Consider the following 26,314-nt stretch of genomic DNA (forward strand, 5'->3'; position numbering starts at 1 on the left):
CCCATGTTGAGAGGCAAGTAATGAATTGGTAGTAGCCACTATCTTCTGCAGTCAGTTGGCTGAAACAGATTTCTGGTAGCACAGTTAATGGAATATAACCTGTGCCAAGTTTTTATTGCCACTCACTCAACTGCTGATTCTTCTTTTCCACAGGCATAGAAAGAATCACAATTCTCTTCATTTTGGTTTGGTGTTTTGCCTTTTGCAGTGTTTGTCTTGCTCCTGTCTCTGCTCACCCAACTGTGTAGTTCTTGCAGTTGGCTATTGCTCTCTTTTCTGCTCTGTAATCCGTCCAGACTGAGGAGGCATCCTTAAAATACAGGTGTCAGAAGAAAATTCCTCTTATCTGTTACTTCTGCTTGTGATGGTGGAGAAATGGAGATGGAAGAAGCAAGAGATTTTGTTAGTAGTTCAGTTTCAACTCTGCTTTTATGACTTGAGGACAGGTCTCTCTGGCTGGGCGACGCATGATGGGAGGCAAATACAATCCACACAACTGCTGCCTTTTAATATCAGTGGTTGAAAAACTGACCTTACATTTGCCTCTTTACTTGTTTTTCTCTCAGGAGCAGGGAGCATTTCCCAATCTGTTTCAGTCATGACATCAGGGGGAGTATTGGGTAAGGGCTATGACTGTGCCTTTCTCGGTGCTCTGAGGGTGGTGATGGGCTATCTAGCTTATCAGCACAAAAGGCTTGTTTTTGCTGAATTATTTCTACGTATAAGGAGAGGAGCAGGCACATACATGTGGTTGATACCCACTGCCTTTTGTAGCGGTAACGCTGTTGGGTGTTGCACTCAGCTAACTGAAGACCGCTTGAGGTAGATCAGCTGTGTTTCCTTCACTCTCCTCTGCTTCTCTTCCTTGTGCAGATCTGTGCTCTGTCTCCTCTAGACTTGTCTGTGTTTCAGAGTGTCTGGCTCAGCTCCAGCCTTCCTGTGGATACTGCTGGGAGAGTAGAAGCTCGCCACATCCCGTGCCTATCAGCTGCTCCCTAGTAGCAGAATGCCCTGTTGGGAGGGTCTCCCAGTTTGGGTAGAGTCTGTCTTCTGCTCTTTTAGCTCTTGCAAGCCAACAGAGGAGGCAGTTTATGGATCAGCATGAATTCCCCCCTCCTTCCCTAATGCAAAAGATGCCTCCAAGGTACTGGAAGAGAAGAGCAGTAACTGCTTGCAGGGAGTGGCTTTATGAAAAGCAGGGGAGTGATCTTTCTGCCCCTTGCTTGGGCCTGTGTGGTTCAGTTAAAACATTTTGATTTGAAAAACACAGAGGACAATTCAGGGAACAGCATGCCACTGTGTGTAACAGTATCTGCCCACAGCTGCCATAAATCTTGAGAGGTAATTATCTTCCTTAAGGATTATTTGGCTCATTCTCACTAGAAATAATGTCAGATAAGCGTTTTTAGAGACCATAATACCAGTTTTCCATACAAAATTGCTACTGAATGGGAAAGGCTGTCTTCAAGTCCATTCTTTCGTAAGTTGTTGCATATATGTGGCTTTTAAAATATGTCCACAATTTTTCAATTTTAACATTATTTAGGCTTCAGTTGCTTATAAATTAATTTTCTGTGTAATTTTAATTGATGGTTTCTAATGCTAAACTTGATTTCTTTATCCATGTACCTTTGGACATCAGCTGCCTAATTTATGATTCATACAGATTCTGGCAGATTTTGCCAATAGCCTTTTGGGATGATAGTGTCCCCTGCCTCCTGCCCTGGCCCTTGATCAGATTTGCAATATTTTATGCCATCAAACTGTGAGCCGAAGTGATCAGACAATGCTCATGCTTTCAGCTCATTTTGCTAGGAGTATGCTAACATTTAGCAGTGTGGTGGGCTATAGTAATAGTATTCTGTTAATCTTACTGGAATTTAACTGAGATGCTTTTTAAGTTTTAGGATGGGATTTGTCTTACATGCAGAAATTTTGCTGATGCTGCCATCTGAACTAAAGAGAATGATGGAGGGCATTCCTATATTCTTTCAAGGAGGCTATGTACTAACTCAGCAGTGAATTACTATATAGGTAGTGGCATGTTACAACCTCCCTGAGGTCTTCTGAGTCCCGAGGTAGTAATAGCTCATTAAAATGGTAGTTAATGAGTATAAAGGGATCATTATACGACACTCCTACATGACGGGTAGGGCTAAATCCTAACTAGTTCAGTAGAAAGTATTCTAAATAAAGAGGGAAAGAATTTGACAAATGCTGCTGGTAGGTCTTTATAAACCTAGCTATTTAAAGCAATGCTTTTGAGAAAAATACTCATAGCAGCACATTTTGAATAAATAAATACTGGATTTTAAATGTATTTTAGGGTAGAAGTATTAGTATCCTGTATAGTCTTCAAAATATGCAGCGTTTTGCCACTTCAGATCAGTTGGGTTTGAAGTTAAAAAAAAAGAGAAAAATTATTTTACCTCATAACTGCTTACACTGGATGGTTTTTAAGATCACAGAATATTCTGAACTGGAAGGGACCCTCAAGGATTGTCAAGTCCTACTCTTAAATGAATAGCCCATAGCTCAGGATTTGTAGACATTTTCTGTTTTATATGCCAAAAATAAGCAGTGGAACAATTTTGCCTTGTGGTAGGAGGAGCGTGGCATTCCCCTAATACAGTTTTGTTAATGGAAAATATAACCACATTTTTTATTTTTTCATTTAACTATGGTTATTTTCTGGAAAAAGGTGTTAAGAATTTATCCAAACTGAACAATGTGGGTTTTGTAGCAGTGAGATGAAAAACTTCTTGATCTCAGTAAATGCTTCATATCTTCTTTCAGGCTCTAGAAGGATAAACAAGCAAATGAAAGACTAGACTCAGGTGCACCTGGATCTCACAGCTCAAGTTCAGTGGGCAGAGCTATTTCTTAGGTCCTTAACCTAAGAAAAATAACATTGCTTCTACAAAATGAGCCCTTCAGTAACGTTATAGGAAGAGAAGGGCAGATGCAAATATGAAATATATTAAATGAAAAAAATATAAATATATTGTAAACATATATAATATGTTTAAGATTTGGAGGGAGGTGCTCCTGCTTTCTGTCTTAAATAAAGAAATTATGCCTACTGTGCATGGATGTGGTTTGCTACAACAGCTCTACCCTATCCTAATTTATGTGGTTTTGTTGCAGGATTTAAGGATATATTTATAATAAACCAAATACAGAATATTTTTAAAGAAACAGTTTGATTTTTTTTTAAAAAAGTTTTACTTGTATTTGTAGAAATTTCTGCTTGTTTTTTTTGTTCAGTTTAGTCCTTATTCTCATCTGACATTGTCAAGGAACCTTGCTTATCATATCTGTTCTGTATTACCATCTTTCAAGGTTAAAAATGGTAATGGATGGAGAGGTATTCTAAACTCAGATTATATGGATGCCTTACTTGTGATCATCTACTGCAGGATGACTTTCTTAGTTCGGAGCAGCTGCTGTGTAATAGGAAAAATAAGCCTAGTGGTGCAAGTCATGGAGTGGGATCCCATGGGTTTTCATAGCAAAGAAGTGTTTCCTGCTTTCCACCCCTTTTTATTTGCCACTCCTTTCGAAGCCCTTTTAGGTTTTGTGAAAATCTCATGGACTCTTCAGGCATGAACATCTGTCATCTTCAGTGTGACAAGAATACTGTCTTTCAGCTAGGACTGTTTAAACTACATAAACAGATGCAGTAAATCCAGTTGGAATATTTTCAGAGTAATTATTAAATTGATCATCAAAAGGATATTTAAATTCTAAAATATAAGGCTGTTAGTGACCTACTGTACCCTGCTGTGACAGAGCTGGTTAAATCTAAGTCCCGCTTGGTAAATGTATGCAAGACTTGCTTGTAAAGGAGACTTCAGCAGTCTGTTCCAGTGATATGCTAGTGATGCTTATGGGATGTTTTCCTGGTACCTAACTTGAATCTTCCTATGCTGCCAGCTGACTGATAGTGCTCAGCTGCAGGTAGATCAGACACAGCAATAATTAAAGTTTTCCTTTAAAGCTACCTTTTGCATATTTAAAAATGTTATTTCCTTGTGTCAGCTGCCTTTTCTGTAGGCTTAAGTTACTCTTGTTCTTTTGGTTTCTCTGAACAAGTCACTGTTCTATTCTTCTAGACCTCTTATTAGTAAGATTTTTTTGTTTATCATCTGAACGTGTTCCTGGCTGTCTTTAATTGTATTCTTTGTACTGGATGCAGCAATCTGCTGAGGTCTTACAATTGATGCGTGACATGGCATGGCTGCTTGTTGCCATACTGCTCATGTCACAGTGCTATGCTGCACAGAAAGGCAGCATCATGCCTCTGACTCATGCTCAGCTTGTGATTTACTGATCATTTCTGCCTAACTGCTTTTTTCTATCCTATGTTTTTGTAGTTGATGAATTCTGTCCAGATGTAGACCATTAGTCTTTCACTTAGGAAATGTCATCTTTTTTTACAGCAATTCTCCATTTTGTCCAGATCTTTTAATATTCTAGTTCTCTTTGACTGCATCATGTAGGTTTTTCAGGTTGGTGTTAACTACCTGATTAATCATGATTCTGTAATTCTAGTTAGTTAAAATACTGAGTGTGGACTTGGGACAGAGTTCATAAAATCCTGTTTGATACATCTTTTGATTTTTGACTTCTAGAGCCTTTAACTATTCAAGGTATGATTTATTTTCTTTCCATTTTGTTTTGCACTTGCAAGAGAAACTTTATGATATCCATGCTTTTGTCATTTGTTTTAAAAAAAGGTTGTACTTTAAAAGCATTACTAAAGTCAGTATACAAGAATGGTCACAGTATTCTTTCTGAGCTTATGTAACTGTGTTCTCAAAACATTAAGTTGAGCAACAATTACAAATATAAATTAAAGCATTGTATAAACATTAAGGTTGTTGGGGAGGTAAGGTTGTTTACACCTGTTTTGAAACTAGTGTGTATATATATGAAAATATATATGATGGATGTATCTGGGTGTGTGGGCATATAAGTCAGTGTCCTTCACTGCTGATAGGGCTGAGGAATAATAAATAATAAATAAATAAATAATAATAAATAAATACTTACTGTTTATTCTGGAAATTAATGCCTGTGGGGATTATTCACCTTGTAAATGTTGTTGATGCATAGGATAATGGATAGGTTTTTGAAAACTTCTGTGTTGAAGGTAGTTGTGGTCTGTTGGCTTCTTGTATGGCTTTATAATGTTTTCAGTCATACCTCCTATATCCTGTCTCTCAAATGCCCTTTCTTCATTTTTTGGCCACCAGAAGGAAGGTAATAAACACCTTTCAAAAATATGAAAAGTCTTAGCAATTAAAGTTGTAGTCACAGAAGTGACAGTAACTGTTTAGATGCCACAGAAATACAGTAATTAGAAGCTCAAGCAATTTTAGGGGGATTATTAATTTATATTTTACTTTTTAGCATAAGTATTTAGTTTTCGTTAAGACCTAAGTCTGTAGTTGTTAGAAATATCCCTCCAAAAAATTACACTTGAACTGGGATCAGGGAAGCAGTTTTTTAGAAAGATGTCTAGGTCTGTCAGAGTGTATGGGTCATTAAAGTCAGTTGTGGTGGAAGGGTGTAATGAGAACAGGAAGAGCAAAAGGAGGGAGATGTAAAGGTCTGGTATGGATGTAGCCTTGCTGATTTTCTAATTTTCTTTTAATTCCTTACCCTAAGAAAAGAAGTTGGAAACATACTGAAGCAGAAATGTAGCAAGAAAACTATATAAACAATCAAATAGCAGCATATTTTTGGCATTACGTCATGAGAAGGGCTGGAGCTTGTCAGATGCAACACCCCAAAACCTCTGCTGCCTTATACTCATGCTCCACAGTGGTGAATGTGGACTGCATGCAGCTGTCCTTGAGTATAGTGTCACCTCTTGTCAATCAAGGGGCTGTGCTGTCTTGAGACCAAAGGTATTGAGCAAGAATGCACTGCAGGAGACACCACATTTTACTTTCCCTGCCAACCTGGGCTGCAAAAGCAGTAATCTTTCTTTGTAGCAAATTAGTTCCTCTGAAAATGTTGCAGGATTAGGAATTAGGCTGGAAATCTCAGATGTAATAGACAGGTTTTTAAGAGAACTCACGAGAAACAACTTTCTTTGGCCTATAAGGTATATGCACGCACATATATATATATACACAACTATCTATATTATAAAAATCTGTAACACATGTAATTATGTAAACAATAAATGTAATATATCAAATAGAATAAAAACAAATACGCAATAGTGTTCCTGGAGAAACATGTGAAGTAAGTAAAGAATATCTACTAATTCCTTCCTTTTGAACTATCAGAACAGAAAACTAAATGGAAATAAAATACAGCAGTAGGCAAAATTTTTAATTAGTCAATATTGTTCTTGAGTAATATCCTCAGTTGTTGTTTGGTAGCTTCTATCCATTGTGAATTTGAAGAGTAATTCTAAAAACGTTGAGAGTTGCTGAGTGTTGTCTGCATCTCAGAGACAAAGTTTGTGTTAAGATATAAACTTATGGTTCTACATGACACAGTTCTCTTGGACAATCTAATTTTTCACAAGTAATCAGTTTTTGAAAAAATGCAGAAGGTAAAATAGTTGAAAGGAAGAAAAAAAAATTACATATAAATGCTGTTGTTCAAATTGGTCAAGAAAACCTAAGCCTATATAATTGTGCACATATGCTGAGGAGAATACTTTTTTTGGTTTCTCAAGCATGAGGCAGCAGAATTGTCGTTCATTTGGCATGCTAGGCTGAAAACAGAGTCTTCTTTCATTTGACACACTCCCCTGGAAACAAACATGCCAGTGAAGGGATTGTGCCAGTTATCAGAAGCTTACAGGAATACATTGTGCTGGTTTGTATTCATTTTCATTTCATGAATTGCTTTAAAACTTAGCAGCATAAAAAAGCATTAAAACACCTTTTTAGCATTATTTTTAGTTCCTATGTATTTCCCTGCTGTGCTGTCATTCAGTTTAAATCAATGGAATGTTGTGAGACACATGGCTGGGTTTGCAGCAGAGCAGATCTCTCCTCTTGCCTGCGTGTGCTTGGAGCATTCATCTGTAGACAACCAACAAATTTGAGTTTAACTCATTTTACATCCTTGGAAAAGATGAGTGTCTTAGAAAGAAGTTCAGTAAAAATAAAGGGTAATTGAACAAAGGTTATGCAGCGAGAAATTTAAGCCAAAATTCAGCTGGTATCTATTAACGATGAAAGTTCACAGATAATGCTTGGTCTTCTGGGAGACACTTGTTTCCTTTCCTAGAGTTATATTCTTCAGGATTGCCAGCAGGTCCTCCCCACCTCTGGAATTTTCTACAAGATTCTATTTCCCTCATAAATGTTTTTCCACACGCAGACTTGGCAAATTCAGGTGTACTTCTTGGAACTAATCTGGTCACAGGAGCTTAAATTATGACCAGGTTGCAGTATGTGTGAAGTACATCTGGGAGTGGTATTGAGGGAGTCTATGTCAGCCTGTGCTAAACCAATGAGGGGGTAAAGAACTGGAAGAAGGGTCACAGCTATATGGTTTCCATCCCAAGAGTTACCTAGAGAGGGGTTGTGGAGTCACAGCTGTCACTGTTCGGTCTCCATATGATAATGAGACACTAAGGAGGCGATCACCCTGACTTCCTTGATGCTGCTTAAGGAATGAGGACAGTGGATATTTAATTGTTGACCTACAGTCACGCTTGTTTGTTCTCTGACACTTAGATATTAGTTTTCTGTGGACTTCACATGAAGACAAACAAGTAGAAAGTATCGGTGTTGACGCAACGTTTAATAGATGATTGTAGCTTCTGTCCAGTTATCTGCACCTGCTTGTTTATGAATTTTGTAGAACAGGCTGTACATCCTGCAGTTTCAAATCGCAGTAAAAAACCAAGTGATTGTGAATTTACAAAGCTTACTTTGTTTCTTTTTCTGTACCATTCTGCTTCAGCTTGTATGCCTGATGCTCACCAGAAGGAAAGTAGTGACTTATACCCCCTCTTCTACACAGAAGTGCTAACTGAAATATTTTTATCAAAGAAACCCTATATATTTGAATTGCTCTAGAATTTAAAAGAAAAAAAATCCAAACGCAGGAGTTTCATAAGTTTGATTTATAGTTTGGGAAGGCTAAAAAAGGCCTCATGAAGTCTTGCCTGCACTGAGGTTACTTACAAGTTCAGACTTGAAATACAGTCATCTGGTGCTCTATACAATTGTCACTTTTTGCCATATAGCTTCAGTAACATGGCAGTGGAAAATTCTACAGTCATTCAGCAGCACTGCAATGAAATAGATATATTGATGTCATTTGCCTTTCACCCATTAACTAGTGATTGGACAAACTGCAAGTGAATAGAAATGTGATTTCTATCTGCATAGTTGGTTCCTGGACCATGTGCCTTCCCATTGCTAATAAAGATACTGCCACCTATTTGAAGATATTGGCAGGCATATTTAAAACCCAAGATGAATTGAGCACATTTACTGTGTTAGAAGCAGTTGCTAAATTGTAAGTAACTAAGTCTTGTTGTATAACTGCATTGCACTCAAGGGAACAATTTAGGTTTTGAATTGTGTATGTTGGTAAGTGAAAACTATGTAGACATTGATTATTTTTTTCCCCTTGACCTAATCACTGTTTGCCTATGGCAATATCTGATATGTTATGTGTTCACCAAGAATTGTCTTGGGACCACAATGAGGGGGTTTTTTTTAGCTTCATTAGTAATCATGGTTACATTAGGAATAGAAGGCAATGGAGTAATATACTTGTACTATGTACTACACCAGTTGTTCAATTTATTGTAAAGGTGGACGTGAACTCTGTGGTAGTCTGAATTTCTAGAGGCAGAGGAGGTGACCAGATTTAAAACTTTGTGCATCTCGAGCAGGAATTTAATTTTAAAAGAATGGAAGGCAAAAGTGTATTTATTTTATTTTTTTTTGTTGTTGTTGTTGTGAAAAATTCCTTTCTGTGTTCCTACTTAAGTATTTGTAGTATGAGAGAACTTTCTTTGGTAATACTGGAGAATACAGAAATGATGCTGAGTAAAATAAAATTTAGTAATGTGTTTTTCATTGTCAGAATTCAACAAGCTGCCAGAAGTACGTCATTAAATAGGGAGAAGAATGTTTCCTCTTCTATCCCACTCTTTAACTCTGACATGTATTGCTCTTTAGATAAAAATATGAGAGTCCTACAGAGAACCTTAAAAAATGTGCTTAACTTTTGACATTCTGTTGATTCCTTCAAATGGTAATTTTGTTTCTATGCTAAAATACTTACTTGAAATATAAGAGATTATTAAAAAAATGTACAAGATTGAACTTCTAGCTTCTGCCTAGAGGTCATGTAACTAGACACATGGACTCTCTGATTGTTTGATGAAGTGTTAGGAACTAAAAAAAGAATATTTGCGTATTTCCGTGCATAAGAAGCTAGACTGTGGCCTGCCTAAGTGTAGACGTGCGGTTTTGTATTTCTGAGAACTAATTCTTGCACAATACAAAGAGATGTTCAACCTTGGAAGTATGATGGGACAGTATTGCTTTGGAAGGATAGTTATCAGGAAATAGGGTGATACTCATGATGTTTGTATCCACATGAGGGTGACAGTGTGACAAGCTTATTTGCCATAATTGGTGGCAAAACTTGCCAACCTGAAGCAGTACTGGAGAAATCAGTGAATGGACTTGCTGTCTAACATTACCAGCTCCTTCTGCTGTTAACTGAGATGCCTATACAGGTTTTATTTTTCCCTCCTTAGGTGTAATTGAGATGAAGATTTCTAAACTGTAAACAAAGCAATCCAACATGTTGTTTCTTTAAAACAAACAAAGCCTTAGTGTGTTCATGGCTTACTCTAGGCCCTGCTGTTATGTAAAGTAATGTCTTAGTCTACAGAAAACACTGATTCTTAACTCTGTGTTTAAAAGCCTTAACTTTTATGGAAATGTTACCGAAGGTGGCCAGAAGTCAGGTCTCTTAGAACAGCTGACATCGGTGTGGGAGGTATTTCTTTATTGGTTGGAAAATAATCATTCTTTATAGTTTATTTGGAGTCATATACTGGTAGAAAGTTCTCTAGAGATGAGAGTCTTTTCTCAAAAACCAACAGCTTTTGTTCAGGGCAGTCCTAGAGGATCTGGAACGTTGCCTGAAGATGCCTAACACTACCCCTAGGTAGCATTAATTGGCAGAATGTTTGGAATATACCATGTTCCCTGTGTTTTGTTTGGTGGTATTGTGGAGAATGGGTTAGCAGGCAGACTTACTGCTTTATAAATTGATATGTGCCAATTGTAATGAAATAATTGACAGTAATATCCCATTAATTAATTATTTGTTGATATTATAATACCCTCTTCAACCTTTTAGAGGCTATAGTAGTATTTAAATAATTATATTTTTTTTATATATATTTGCCTGTGTTGTTTATGAAGTGGCTGACTGGGTTGGTAGATGAGGGGAAACAAAACAATCTCTGCATTATTTCTGGTAACTAAGATGAACAATCTGGTTTTATAAATTTATACATTTTTATTTCAACTTCTCGAGGTGAAACAACATATATATTTAAGCAACTTTATTATTTCAGAGTGATCTAGGGATTTTTTGCTGTGCTTAAGCATTGAACAGATAAACTGCCTTTTATCCTAATCTCTTACACAAATAATCCTGCTGCTCCCCAAGAAAACTAAAGTTTCAATTCTTCAGATACAACTGAAAACACTGTAACTTTTTTTTTGCTTGTTTGTTGTTTGAAGTAGTTGGAAGAACACTCTAGAACAGCTCTTTAATACGCTTTTATCATGTTTTTAACTATTAACCATGAGTGCTCCAAAAATAATACCAAGCAAATCTAAATGTATGGTGGAGAAGGAATAAGTTGTAGTTTAGCCAAAATACAAATCTGGAGTTACTCATTTGTCAAGGTTGTCATGATCTCAATCCCTAATTTTAAAGAGATATTTTTACGTCTCATTTTCACATGTATTTCATATAATTCTATTAAGTCTGTCTCAATGATTTAATGTTTCTTTGAGCTTCGAATAGATATTTAGTCATTGTCTTTTCCTTTCCCTTAGCTGAGAGTTAAAAATAACCTATAAAACAATGGCAGTACGAAACAACTCATTGGCAGTAATCAAGCTGGAAGCAAGCTGCTGTTTAAGCAGAGGAATTCTGCTTTGGCATGCACATGCCTTAGAAGTAGCTGTTGAAAATGGAAAAATTAAAAAATTTGTATGTGGTCTTTTCAGGAGAAATCTTTCAGTAATAGAAACATCTTCCTTTGGCAGATAAGAGACTATGGAAATTTTGGTCTTGTATTAGGGGAAAATAACCAACTTCCTTAAAATAAAGTTTCAGTGCTGAATTTTCTCAAATTCTGCATTTTCGCCTGCTTTTCTCCTTCCCCTCATTCAGTCTTTCTCTATTATTCATTCTAGGCTCAAACTTGTATGCAGCATTTTAATAGCCTTATGTTATAAAACGGAAAATTTTAAAATTAAAATAATTATTTGTAATAAAAGGCCTGACAGACTAATTACAGTATTGCATTAATTATTATCTTGTTTCACTCTGTTCCAGGCTAATTCAGGTCTGGGTTTTTAATCCCTATTTTCACTGTAATTTTGAGAGAGAGCGTATACTTAGGAACAATATATATAAAATCAAGAAATAAAAATAGTCAGATAAACAGTTGATTTCTAAAATGTTGCCTTGGACATCTTAGCAATAAAATACAAGTAGTTCTGTTTAAATGTTATACTTTGTGGATCTTCTGGTGAGGATAACACCTATGTGACATAGAATACAACTCTTGATATCTTCATTTCTGGATATCTTTACAGCATGTACTAAATATAGCAGTCATTAATTCAGAAATTTGCATTTGTGCAGCTTAGTTGGTACATCGTTTTGTGTTTTGAGTTTTATTTTTTCTCCCAAAATGTGTGCAATTCTTATAATGGTTAAGGTATAGATTGATGTCAGTACTACACTATATAGCTCCAAGACTGCAATTTGAAGCTACTTTAGAAAATACAATTCTTCAGGCATGGTGAAGCTGAAGTTGAATGGAAGTCCTATTAGGAGTGAATTGCGTGTAAATATTAATAAGGGAAGAGTTCCTATCAAGTCCTGAATTTGGGAAATTGAGCATGATAATTTGCTGAAATTGTGTCTGTCTTAAAGATATGCAGATGCAATAATTTTCAGTTTTCAGTTGAACTTTGAAATGGTGCAGAAGGTGCCCACGTTAGGTTTTAAGCAAGAAAGTGTTTGGAAGTATTGGCAAATGTCGTTGTAATGGATGTATGGTAATGAAAGGAATTAAGATAAAAGATGATTTGGACTGAATGGCTGCTCAGTCATTTAGGCTGGGCTGGTTTCAGATTTGGTTGTTCGATGTCTCAGATTATGTTGCCTTAGTTCCTACACTTGGTTGGCTGTCTTCAAATCTTAGAAAAGTTCAGGGAATGGGTTTCTCACAGCTTGCTTTGTTTTCCTTTTTTTCAGGATGCTTCATCTGCAGACATTCGGAAAGCATATCGAAGGCTTTCTCTAATTTTACACCCAGACAAGAATAAAGACGAAAATGCAGAAACACAGTTTAGGCAAGTAAGTGCAATATATGGCAATAAAAGTTTTAGGGGAAACTGGAATTTTTATGTGGATGTTTTTTTAGTAAGAACAGTGGTACACCTTTGAAATTAGTAAGTTAAACATTGAATTACATTTTTGCTGATGTAGCTATACTAAAACCAAGTCCACTTTTTTGGAATTAATTTGTTGAATAACTTGTATTTAGTATTTACCTGTATATTAGAAATAATTTGAACATAATACTTAGGAGGAAAAATTGTTTTGTACTTTCAAAAGCAGTGGGGAAAATTTCTGATCAGTTCTCAACACAAGTCCTAGGTAGGCATAATTTAATGAAAAGAATTAATTTTAGTTATTTTTGTATATTTATGGAGTGAAATAACATGACTTTGTAATGAACTCTACCTTTAAAAATGTACTTTGGGCTAAATACAGCCTACTTAATTTTAGTAAGATCTTCAGGATGAAACAAGGGATACCTACTCTTAAGGTGTGAGACAAGACTCAGTTTGATGGATCTGAGGATGGGAAGAAGGTCTTGTGTAAGAGTTGCTTGTTTGTGTCTGATGACACTTTGTCAATGAATATATTACTGTTTCATTTGCACTCTGGGTTTGCTACTTGGTGGTGTAGGGAAAGTGAAAACTAGCGAAGGTCATTTGTTGGCAAATGTAAACATTATACTACTGTTCAAAATTTATAAATTCAATCATAAAGTAAAATCTTTCTATGTTCTCTTTTTTGGTTTTTTGTTTGTTTTAGTTGGTGGCCATCTATGAGGTTTTAAAGGATGAAGAAAGGAGGCAGAGGTGAGTTAAATTGCACAGGTTTTTAAATAAAGCGTTCATACCTGTGCTATATTCAAGCCCTATTTGACATAGTTGTAACACTTTAGGTTTTTTCATCATCTAAGTTAGTATATCCTATGTAATTGTTTAATTAAAGATTGTATGTGGCTTAAAGGGCAAGGTGGTATTTTTGCATGACATACTGTTTTTTCTCCTTTAAAACTAGTACTTGAAAGAACTTTGAAAGCTAGCTGTTATTTCAAGCAATTTTTAAAAATACTTAATAATTATATAAGCTTTTTTGCTCAGTTGTCAATTTTAAAAACTGCTAAAAAAACATTGTCCACTTATTCAAATGTCAGTCATACCTCCCTGTATCAGTAAAAGGCTTGTTACATGATATTTAGGGATTATTTCCACTGTATGTTGTCTTCAACATTGTGTTCTGTTGCTTAGTTCGTAGGGGTTCTTTTTCTTTAAAATGTATTATCTCTAATAGTGCAAACTTTGATATACAGAGTATATATTTTTAATAAGTGCTAGTTGTCCTTGCTGCTTCAGGATTAGTTCCAGCAGTACCTGAAGGGGTAGCATAAAGAACTGGAAACCTGGGGCTAATCTGCTTTCTGGACGATTATTTTGAACTCTTTTTTCTTTTTTTAAACAAAGGAATTTCAACCAATGATTATCAGAAAAACTGAGACACTGAAAGACTTTTGCTTTTGAGTTGGTGTTTTAGTAGATCATCTTTCAGCTTACAAGTCTTTAAACGGGGTTTTATGAGACATTTCTTGAAGGGATTTTGGTTTTGTAGATGTCTTGGCAGGAGTTCAGCGTTTATAGTACAGATAATCTACTTTTTTGATAATCCCCTCTTCAAGTGTCATGAAAATGTACTTCATAGAAGCACTTTTGGAAACTTGTGGGGTTTTTTATTTCATCCGTCTAAGGAGAATTTCATTGTGAAGTTACACTTAACAAAAGTTTAAAAAAATGTTAGCTAAATTATTTCAGGCCACTTAAAGTGAGTTATCCCCCAGATGTTCCCAACTTTTGTTTGCAGTATTGTTTGCATACACTTCAGGGTGTTGCCTTTCTGGAACTTAGTTCTATCATGGAACTTGTAGGGATTTCCTTGCAGCTGAAACAGAAGCTTTTTGCATGAAACCGTGATGCAGTAGCTTGCAAAAATTATGGTTTAAGCTTTGCATACATTTCAAATGTGACTAACTTAATCAAAGACTGTTAATTAGTGCATCAGTGATTACAGATGAGAAGTTAAAGCAGCAGTAGATTGTTCTATCTTAGATTGATTTAATCGTCACTAACTTATTTTGTACATAGACAATGTCACATTTTTCTTGCACAATGTACATGTATGGTTGATACTGATTTTATAGTTGAATAAATAGAACTGTAGTGGATTAAACAGTGTTTACTCTCAGAGAATTTTCTGGAAATAATATGCAGAGTTTAGAAGTAACCTGTAGAGCAGAGCTATATGGTCTCATTGCTTTGAGAAGCCCTGTATTGATCAGGTTTATTACACAGTCTAATGATAATATCTCGGTAAATGGAGGGTGGCCTGTTGTGTCTCCTGTAAGGTGTTGTTGTAGCATGTCTCTAATACAAGTCCTTAGTAAGTGTGATAGGAGCTGCTCCCCCTGTTCTTCTGTTGTAAGGTAAGTCGAGGCTTACTTGCAACTGTACAGCAAAGGAAAAGGTGGGAGTTACTACTTTGTGGAATCTTTCTACTTTAAATGTTGGTATTTGGCTTTGAATTGTGTGAGGTGATGAACATAGTGGAATAGGCTCAAAGCCTACTGTCATGCCCCTGCAGTGGGCAGAAACTCTGCTGAAGCCTTATACTGGCAGTTGAGCTGGGAATCCCTTCACAATTGGACACCTAAATGGTTTGGGGCAAGGGTTCACACTGCTAAGAGAAGAGCGAGCTGCAGGCGTCTGCTTCAGTGCAGTCAGTGAAGTCAGCTGCCTCTTACTGTTTGTCTCAAAAGTGATGTAATCGTGCATCATTCCAGGTGTGTGTACAGAGAGTGGAGCCAGCAAAGGCAGGAATAAGGCCCTGCACTGTACAAGAGAGTGATGAACTCATTTTGAAATAGTAAAACCCCTTCTTCATGAATGCCATTCTTGGTGAATGTCAGAGGTGTTGTTTGTTTGTGTGAGTACAGAAACAGTGTTTTAAAAAGGCAGATCTGTTGGCCAGCTATATGTAATTAATTTTGTAAAACCTTTGTGTTTTCTTATTTATCAGTGAATTTTTACTTCATCTGATGGCAAAAGCCTTTCTTAAAATATTATGGTTCCTCTACTGACAATGATAGTACTGGGCTTTAAAATGTGGTTTGCTTTTTTAGAAAGTTATATAGTTGCTTGTGAAGTATATGGGTATCATTAATAGTATTACATAATATAGTAATATTACCATGTTAGTACTTCTCTCTTACACACTTTTGAGTGATACATGATCAAAACATTCAGATATTCTGACAATAAACATACATGCAGCATCATTTAATGTAGCACTGTTTAACATTAAATTAAACAATTAAAATATTGCAGCAGAACGCAATATTACATGTTTTGTGTACACACTCCAGTGTGAAATTCTACAGAAAATGTTATCTTTAGGGTATGTCAAGATAGGTACGTTTCTTGAAATACACTTCACCTTTAGGGCATTTATTGGTAAATCAATTCGATGGTGATAAATTTTATTAGCCTTTGATTATCTTAGTTTATGAAAAAATAGTTTTATGCACTTCTGTTAATTGTAATTAGACAAAAAAAATCTTAGATCTTAATTTCATTGTTTGTTACCTTTTTAAGGAGCTTTTTTAACCTACCAGGCCTATCCTCTGTAACAATGTTGGCTTGATTACAGGAAACATTTGCAAAGGCATCAAAATACACTTGTGTAGAGTAAGAAAGATGTCTATCTTAGTTCTCATTAATAATTAAATGTTTGTATTCTGAGGCATAAATTGTTCTGGCTGGTGTTGTGTTGGATGTCTTTGACAGCTTGAGGAAAATAGGCTTCCCAGAATAAAAACCACCAGTGCAATCTTTCCATAGTTCAGAATAGTCTTTATTAATTCCAGGTTATAGTATATAAACTATATCAGATCTCTGAAATTATTTGAAATATGAAATGCAGTGGCTCCCTTAAAGGGAAAAGTAAATCATAATTATATTAAGATTGATGATACTGTAATTAGTTACTACAGTTAATGGATTTTTTACTTGCAATGTAATTGATTCACAGAGAACTCTAAAAACTATTTTATGAAACTTTACAGAAAAAAAAGAAATGGTAATAATCTTGCAATTTGTTACTTCTGGTACAGGACTACCAAGTCCTTTATAGACTGCTGAGTTTTAAAATAAATATTCAACATAATTTTAAATGGGGAATGTTTTTGGCTTTCTGTTTCTGTACTGTACAAGAGAGGGGTTTTGCAGCTTGTTGACTGCTACATTTCAGAGATGACTGGTAGGCATACTCATATGTGAAAAATTTGCTGTATTCTGTGTGCATATGTTCGTGGAAAAAACCCTGCAGATGTATCTTTTCTTTTCAGCTTGGTTTTTTTTCTTACATAGAGTTACAATTAATACAGGTTGCCGAAAGAATGCTTTGTAATTAAATTTCAAATGTAGTGCTGGATGCACACGGATTAGCTGTCTTTCATAGTTAATATAAGTGTCTATACAGGAATTCTTTAATGAGAAACTTGCTTTTAATTAAATCGCATTCTAAATTTGAAAATCAAGATTTAAAAATTATGGAAGCTTCTGAGTTTCCTGTGGGATCATTTTCCAGTTGAAAACGTAAAAATCATTGATATCTTTATTTTTTAAATACAGAGCTTAATTACTATTGAAAGCAGTGATTTATCTTTTAACAGTATATATTCTAAAAAGTGCCTTATAATAGAAGCTATCTTCCCATAAAATGGCCAGTCGTGTGAGCCATAATGCTCATTGATAGTAAAATCAATAGAGCATTGATTCTGAGACTTAATCCGTGGAGACTGTTGTTCAGAACAGCGGACACAGCCTAGTAAATACCGAGTGCTGTTTAAAGCACTTAATGCAAGAGGCTCTGCTGTCTTAACTTATTTTTTCTTAACGGATTATTTATAATAGAACACAGTTGCCAAATGTGAGTTTGAAATCTTGGTTTACATATTTCTATATTGTTACCATCAGCATATATGGAGTTTGTTTAATCAGTAGCCACTTTTTCAGGACATCATTTAACAACCCTTAGTATATAAGAAGGCAACTACTTAATAAATGTATATTAGTATTAATTTAGATTCTACATGTATTTCTCTGAAGATTTCAAAGGAAGAACATCTCACATAAAAGTAAAACCTTGTTATCAACCGAATTTATTTTAAAACTCGCTCTGTTTCTAAAATACTCTCTTCTATTATCACTAAAATCTTATAAATATCTTCTTATTTTTAAAGTCTAAAACTCTACTTATTTCTTAAACAAAAGTTAAGTAGAAGTTTTAATTTTAAAATAGCATCTTAAGTGATTTTTTCTGAACAGAGTTTGTATTAAAGTACCAGAAATTAATTTGTTCTGACTTACTGGGAAAGGAAAAAAGTTACTAGTTCAAATTTTACAATAATAGATGTTAACCTTAGTGTTCTCGTAGCTGTAATAGAAGATAGAATTTTGCAATATGAATTTTACTTCTGGTATCATTCAGAACACAGCAGAATCCTGGCATGTTAAATCTTTTATGCAGAAATAATGGTGTCAACTTTAACAAATGTTTTATCAGAAGTCAGCTTTTCAGATATGCATTATATTAAGGTATATTTTTTAATTGAAAACCACTGCTCCTTTTTCTGCTTAAAATGAATTTGCTTGTGGAAATTTTTTTTTTTAGTACATCTCCAAGGTATCAATTTAATAACTATCAAAGTAGCTAGTGCAGTTGTTGCATTTAAATTGATTTACATGTCAAGACTGGCAGTTTAGCAGCTGCGCTATTATTCCTGGATTGGTCAATTTACTTGAGAAAAACCTACTACTGAGTTCTACTGACCTGCATGACAATATAGGCCCTATTTCTATTCCTGTAATTAGGCCTGCGACTAACTCAGAATATTTTTAATTAAAATATTTTGGTCAATGTGTTGCACCAAATTAGGCCTTTCAGTGCAGATTTAATTCTGGAAATGGTGTGATTAGAATATGTAATGAGTTGTGTTCAATTTAAGATTAACAGGTTGTGCATCTTGAATGTACAGGTTTTTGAGTTTACTGTAGAGATTTTTGTTTGAAACTTTGAAAAGTTAATTTTAAAATATCTGGTTTGCATGTCTGTGGTTTATTTTTAAATTGATCAAATACTTAAATAGAATACCTCAGACATACTAAGATATTTCAAGATATTTGTGTGAAGGAAAAGGGATTGTCTTAAAGTAGTTTCTGTACAATTAGTACTGTTAGTAATGAAACAGTTTTAAAATAGATTGATTTTGAAGACAGTGTTTCAAATAGAAAATCAAAAACTGGTGAACTTCGTTTTCAGACATCAATTTCAAGCCTCTAACTTAAACTCTTATCTTAAAAAGAAGAGATGATAAGTCTGGCATGTTTTTACCTAATGGATTTTGTGGTACTAAAGGACAAAAACAAAAAGCAGAGATACCTCTTCCCTTCCCCCAGGACTTGTTCTTTAAATTTGTAAAAGAGAAAAGGGTTTCTAGTGTTGGAGATGTTTGTTCTTGCTACCTCTTTAGTTGTTAGTGGGTTATTTACTTTGATCATGGAGACCTGCCCACTGATTACTGAGCGCTTAGAACACATCGACATTTCTGGAAGTCTTTTACTTTAAAAGTGAATGAACTTGGAGGGGGAGGGGGGTGAGTGTTGCAGGAACAATTTAATTTTTTTTTTCCCCCCAATGCCCCAGCGTTGGTTCTGGAGTCTGTTTCCACAAGCAAGCCTTATCTGCTGACAAAACAAGGCATTTCTCTCTAAAAAAAAAAATTACTAAGTGATCTTTCATGTGTGTATTATTCAAGCACTCTGTGGATTATCTTTTGTTTTATAATTGTGTGGTTTGGCTTATTTCATTTTTAGCTCTCCATGAAAGCCTGTTATATTTGCTACTGTAGGTATGATGATATTCTGATCAATGGACTACCAGATTGGCGACAGCCTGTGTTCTACTACAGGCGGGTGAGAAAAATGAGCAATGCTGAGCTGGCATTACTCTTGTTCATTATACTCACAGTGGGTCATTATGCTGTGGTTTGGTCAATCTACCTGGAAAAACAGCTGGTAAGTATTGGTAATAAATCAAACTTGCTTCAATTATTAGTACTGAATTTCCTGCAGAAGTTTGCATATTACAGAGAACTCTACCACTTCCCCTGGTTTGAATTTGGATTTTTCATATTTTAAAATGATTATATTTAAAATGATGATAATTACAGAATGAGATACTTAGCATCTCAGAACTAGTAATCAAAAACTATTTAATTTTTCTAGAATTGGTGATAAATTCCAAAGCTGGTCCTAGGTTTTTAGCTGGAAGGAAGAAAAGAAATAAAAAATCTTCTATCATTTGTTGATGAAGAATCATATGCTACTGTAGTCATATCTATGGTTTAAAAATAGTCAGGTTTTATTTGTTTGAAAGTCATACTTGCTTCACCTTTTTTCTAAGCTAAATGCTTTTTTGTATTGGGCTTCCCTTAACAGGGTGGGAATTGGTAAGCAGTATAAATCACATTATCTTTTGATAATTTTATTTTTTGTCATATAAGTCTATTGCAGTTAGACTAAGAAAAAAACTAAGCATAACTTGAAAAATATTCATGCATTAGCATCTATTTACTTTTTTTTTATTTTCCACTGCATTATTGAAGTTGATGAATGAGAAAGGAGGCACGTTGAATGCTTTCTCCTCTTAGAAAACTTTGATTGCTATGGAGATACACATGAGTGACAGAACTGGACTTCATGTGTGTTTAAAGACTGGATACCATGGCAACAGTTATTGTTAAGATAGATCATTTTACTTAATCATGTAGGACCCCAGATACATTTGCATAAATGCTACTCTACTGTTTACCCTTCACAGAAGAGTCCCAGTAACATTTGTGGTTTACATGCTAATGATAACCTGTAACCGTAGTTCTTTCTACATCAAGGATGAACTGCTTAGCAGAAAAAAGAGGGAGAAGAAGAAAAAAACAGGCGGCAGGAGTACAGATGAAGCCAAACTTGCTGCTCTAGACAAAAATGAAAGGTGGGAAAGAACTTTCTTGTTTTCCACATTTTAAAACATTCTGTCAGCTACTGATTTAGTTCTCTCATTTTCTTTCTCATCTTTGAAATACTCTATGAGAAAAATAACTGTATTTGTAGTAACAGCCGTTGCTGATACAAAGTGTATATGTGTTTTCAGGTTTGGATTTGTAAATAAACACGTGGTGTTTATTCAGTAGATCAGTGATCGTTGAAAGATTAGGACTGAATTAAAGGCATCTGTCTTATAAAAGCATATTATTTCTACAAGTTGATTTAGAAGATTTTAGAACTTTTTCAGTCTTTAAGGGTTTTGGCCGTTGATTAGAGTTAACAAATTTCAATTTATTTGAGCTTTAATTTATTACTATACCAAGCAAGGAGTTTTTATGGGGTTTTAATGCTTGTATGATTAAATGCTTTTTATCTGATTAACTTAAAAATGAGCGTGTTGGTAAAGGCTTCTAACACATTGTTTGTCAAGGAACACATAGGGAAATAGTGACTTTCAGGACACTCCGAAAGATACCACTATTTCTTCTATTGATTCATAGAAAGAAATAAAGGGTTTAAATAGTTCACACAACAGGGGCATGAACTGGATCAATGAGGGATGGAGATCAGAGACCATTCTGCCTGTCGTCTTTCCTGATGACATCAGTGAGTAATGCCCTAGTGAACTGCAAATGACATTAATTTTTATGTATTGTTTTGTTTATGCTACAGTCTTCATATCTGGTTGTCAGCACTTGTGAACACTTGGTTGAGGCTTGAGTGGTTTTTTGTTTTGTTTTTTTTTATTTAAACTGAAGTGATTATGTGGCTTATGAATTTATTTTCTTGAGGGAAAGTCCTTTTAGGAGATCAAAATACAGCAGTGATTAGAAGTTAGCTGTTACGTATTTTGAATTAAATGTTTAAAATGTATCTTTATTGTTATGTAGTTAGACATTTTTATGGGAGTTGACAAGTGCTAATCATCTTAAAGGATAATGGGAAAGTTCTGGCTTTGAAATTGTGTGGCAATAATGAAAAACCTACAATTTTATTTGACTGCAGAGTACTGGACAAACCACAGTGGCATGACTTACTTCCATGCAAGCTGGGAATATGGTTCTGTCTCACAGTGAAAGCTTTACCTCAGTTATTCCAGGTAACAGTAGTGATGTTAAAATGTGTTACTTCATTTTTCTTGATGGTGTTATTATGCATAATCAGATGTGTAGCACTTGTTCTTAATTAATTTTTTGGCTCAAACACAGCATGTATATGTATATATAAATAAAAATTACTCTTCGGAGGCAAATTTGATATCATAACTTCATGGAAATATGAATGTATTTTAAGTGCATATTAATCTTATGGTGCTAGGGAAGCAGTTTCTGTTAGGCAAAACTACAAGAATAAATGATGGGAGGGGGATGATATATATTCATCTGATTAGGAATAGCAATGTTTTCTAAGTGACGTTAACAAAAGTACTTTGGTCTCAAATCAGCAAATCCTGAACTTCCATAGCAAATTTTAATATGCCATTTAAATTTGGGGTAACAGTGAAATTACCTTTTATGATGGAGTTTCTTTCTTTAATTCACTGGATAATGATTAATTTGATTGATACCTGAAATTGCTACGGTAAAATAACAAAGGTATGGTTGTAGTTTATAAACCAATGCCACATCAATGTGGCAGACTTGCTCATAGTTATGTTTTAATCTAATACTATAAACTGTAAAAATTTAGTTGGTATTCAACCAATGGAAGTATTGTCAGATCAGTTCCAGAATTTTTTTAATATCACCTGCTCTTTCTTTTCATTTTTCTTGGAACACACTGTATTGTTTTTAATACCTTTGTCACTGGTAATAAGGATCAGGGAATGGAAAGTGAATTTTACTTTGGTTTACAGAAATATTGAGCATTAATTTTAAAGTATAAGTAGTAGAAATGGCATCAATGTTTGGGTTTTGCCTGTGTTCAGGCTAGAAGAAAACTATAGTTATAATTCCTACTCTCTTAGCAAAACCCTTGTAAAAGTTATAAATGCAATAATGTCTTGTTTTTCAGCATCCATTTTTATAGCCTTTAACTTTTCCTAAAAACAGATGCAAAAGTTAGTATCTCTTTCTCTTTTAAAAATTCCATCAGAACTTTGGGGCTGTTTTATTAAAAAAACCTTTCTTTTTGCAAATTTGTAAAGCAAGTTGATTGTGATTAATCAACTGTTGTGTCCAAATTAAGCTTTAATATTCATTCCTCATCAAGGTGAGTGAGACAGAAAATAATTAAGGTCAGCAAACTCTGTTGCTGCATTTTTGAAACTTTATTCTTAATAATAGTACTTTCCTTTTTGCTTTAAGTGTAAAATTTAAAAAACCACACAATATAGTAAGATTACTGAATAATTTAAAATTAGAACTTCTTATGGGCTTCGTATAATTTTTATGATATTAAGGTAGTGTTATGTGAGTATAACAGGTTTCAGGTTTGCTGTTCAAAAAGCAGCTCCTATGCCCGTCAGAATTGGCAGAAAAAACGTACAACAAAAGTGATGTTTTGTGCTCTGTAGAACTTAGCCCTGGTTTGGATTCCTATTCCTTTAAGTTAATAGTACTGGAAAAAAAGCTGCCCAGTAACTCCTGGAGAACTGGAGACCATCAAACAGGGCTTTGGTGGCAGGGGAAGCATGTTGTAGAGGAATTCAGAGCAGGAAAGCTTTGAAGCAAAGAGGAAGGAAAGAGATAGGGTTTCTAGAGTAAATTGGCCCATATGTAAATGACACTACTGCTTAACTGCGGGGTTTGTTTTGTTGTTTGACACGACCCGCTAGTTATGTGAGTTAAAATGCAATAAAGCATAAATAATCTTCAACGTTAAAACTATTCAGGATTCCAGGTAACTAAAATAAATTATTGTAGCTTATTATTATTTATTAGTTAACAATACTTAAAGAAGTATCACCTCTTCTGAAGAGCATAAGAGCAGCAGTGACCTCATGTTGGAGCTGTGTTCTGAAATGACAGTTGAAAAGATACCTGGTATGTTGTAGCTACCTGGACAGAGAGACCTCTGGGCTCTTTTTGATTTTGATGTATATTTAACACCTTGGCAAGATCTGCCTTAATGAGCAACACAGAGCAAAAAGTTATCTGTACTTGTAATACAGATTATACCCTGGTACAGAGATCCTGTTTTAAATCTAAGTGCTTTTCTCTTCAATAATGCACGGGCTTAAGACTTCAGGGTACTTAAAGCTTTTAATATAAGTGAAATCACTAAGGCATAAGAAAAAGGATCCTACAGCTACTGAGTGGTGTTACTTGTGGTATTGCAAGTAGTTGACATCAGGATGCATGCTACAGATTTTAGTTGTTTATTGTTTTAATCTAAATGATTTCTCCAGTCATTTAAGAGCCAACAAATTGTTTTGAAAATCTGTCATTCAGCTGCAACTTATCCAATTGTAGATGAACTTCTAAAAATGCATCCTTATTTAAATGAACAATGTTTGGGACAGGAATGGGGAAGAGTTAGCAATACTTTTAACTGACTGTTGCTCTGCCATTGAGTTTTTCAAAGCCCTGCCAGTAGAACAGCTGAACTGTTTCCTCAAACTAATGAAACAGAAGCACCTGCCTGCAACAGATGCAGGTTCTTCCTCAGAGGAGACTTCATTAAAAAGCCCCAAAACATATCAAATATAACAGCAAAACAACAGCTACAAATGAAACTTCTTATCCATTCTTGTATTGAGTTCTTTTTAACTAGCATCCATCTCTATCCCTGTTAGTGTGAGTATTCTACTTGCAGCAGCTGTGTCTGAGGATTCAGGTTGCTGAGCTTCTGCTCATGCCTGGCTCTCATTTATCCAATTGAGTGTCTTTCTCCTACTTCCCTTCTTCCTTCAAAATGTCAGATTTCAGAAGGAGGCACTTAAAATAATTAAGGTGGGCCTTCACTGAAGAAAAATGCTTTGTTTGCATGCCCTTGTGATGGCCTATGCCATTTTATTGTAGCCTGCATTTTATGTCAAGAAACTGGAAGAAAAATGTGTGAGAGGAGGATGAGAGAAACTAAGAAAATGAGCAGGTTTTTTAAACTGCTTACAGTTGTATTTTGAGAGAAACTACATGGGTTTTTATATCCACACATTGAGTTTAGTTAAATTTAGGGATGAAAACAGCATTTTTAAGTTTGTTTGAAGAAGCAAAGGGAGAAAAATACATAAAATGTATATCATAAATCAAATATCAGTGCTGTGAAAGAAATGTTAAGTGGAGTGTAAATTACATTGGCTATTACCAAGTTTAATTCTTGTAATGTAGGCTAAGAAAAAAATAGAAAAAGAATGAAAAGTGTTTCTAAGATCATTTTAGTTAATGCTTTCATGAGAATGACCTGGAAAAAGGCAACATATTAAAAAAAAAAAGGGGGGGGAGAAAACCCCCCGAAAACTCAATTAAAATTAAAATCCAAATTATTAGATCTGAAATTTCTTCTTAGAATAAAATAAACTAACTATGTGTAGTGTGCAAGAATTTCAGTTCAAACTGTAAATGCAGTACGGAACAGACAGTTGTGTTAAGTGTACTTATGTTTTGTGGGAGAACTGCCATAAGTAAATTGCAGTTTATTCCAAAACCAGCTGACTAGAGGGTTGTTGTTTTTTTTTTTTTTGATGTCCGGACATATAACTTAAGAAAAGTGGTCTTTTAAAAAAATGGTTTTAATTATTCTTTTCAAAATATTTCCTTCAGAAAACAGAAGATAGGTGTGTTTCTTAGTGGTCCTGTCAACTTTCCCTCCACACTGATGTGGTGAAGTTTAGCAGTGAATGTCTTTATTTTTACACTGCCTGAATTAAGAGCCTGCTGTTGTCCTGAGGGTAGTAGAGCAGAAAGCAGTTCTGTTTGTTTTGGACAGAAATGGTTTCTTGTTAAGAAAATAAAGTTTCCTTCTTGTATCTGTAATCTTGTAGGTGTAGTGCACGCACCCTCGCAGTGAGCTGTTGGGAGACTGGTGGCTCACCAGTAATGAGAAGGCAGTTCAAGCTCAATACATACTTGCACTGGGTATAACTTAGTGAGATTACCAACAAAGCTTTCAATTACAATTGAAACTTGTGTTTATAAAGACCTTTGTGCAGCACAAAGTGAATTAAAACAAAAAAGCCAGTAATTTATTTTTATGTAGACTACCAGATGGTAATTACTGTAGCTGATTTAGTAGTCTGGAATAGATTCAAACTAGTGACCCAGAGGTGTTTAATTTCTTGGCAGTTTTTCCTCAGGTTTTCTTTTAATCCATGATCACAATTCAACACCTGTTTAGAGATGGTTCAGCTTTGGCCTTAAACGGATTGGCAGTGTGTCATTAAACTCAAGAGGCTTTGCCAGCAGGGCATCTCCTTTGGCAAGTTAGCTTCTAAGCAACGTTTGATTAGGTCAGCGAATGTATTTGTGAGTTGTTTCTGTCTTCACATGTGACTTTATATAAAATTGTGTGAGATTAAAACAAAATTTATTGCATTTAATCACATATGCCTTAAAAAAGATTTTTTTTTTTAAAGGGATTTATTCATGTCAGTAGGGTTAAATATCTCTGTATTTCTCAGCTTT

At 34.9% G+C, this 26,314-nt stretch overlaps 1 protein-coding gene across 1 annotated transcript in view; it reads left to right on the forward strand.

Annotated features, from left to right (window-relative positions):
- Positions 1-26,314, forward strand: part of DNAJC1 (DnaJ heat shock protein family (Hsp40) member C1) — a 108,903-nt gene that overhangs the window by 24,947 nt on the left and 57,642 nt on the right. Inside the window, exons 2-6 of the mRNA XM_082298944.1 lie at positions 12,517-12,618; positions 13,366-13,412; positions 19,559-19,724; positions 20,600-20,697; positions 21,756-21,849. Of these exons, the coding sequence (XP_082155070.1) occupies positions 12,517-12,618; positions 13,366-13,412; positions 19,559-19,724; positions 20,600-20,697; positions 21,756-21,849 (507 nt within the window). The remainder of the gene's footprint in view (positions 1-12,516; positions 12,619-13,365; positions 13,413-19,558; positions 19,725-20,599; positions 20,698-21,755; positions 21,850-26,314) is intronic.

Source organism: Coloeus monedula, assembly GCF_965178545.1.
Source record: "Coloeus monedula genome assembly, chromosome: 1".
NCBI classification, from domain to species: Eukaryota; Metazoa; Chordata; class Aves; order Passeriformes; family Corvidae; genus Coloeus; species Coloeus monedula.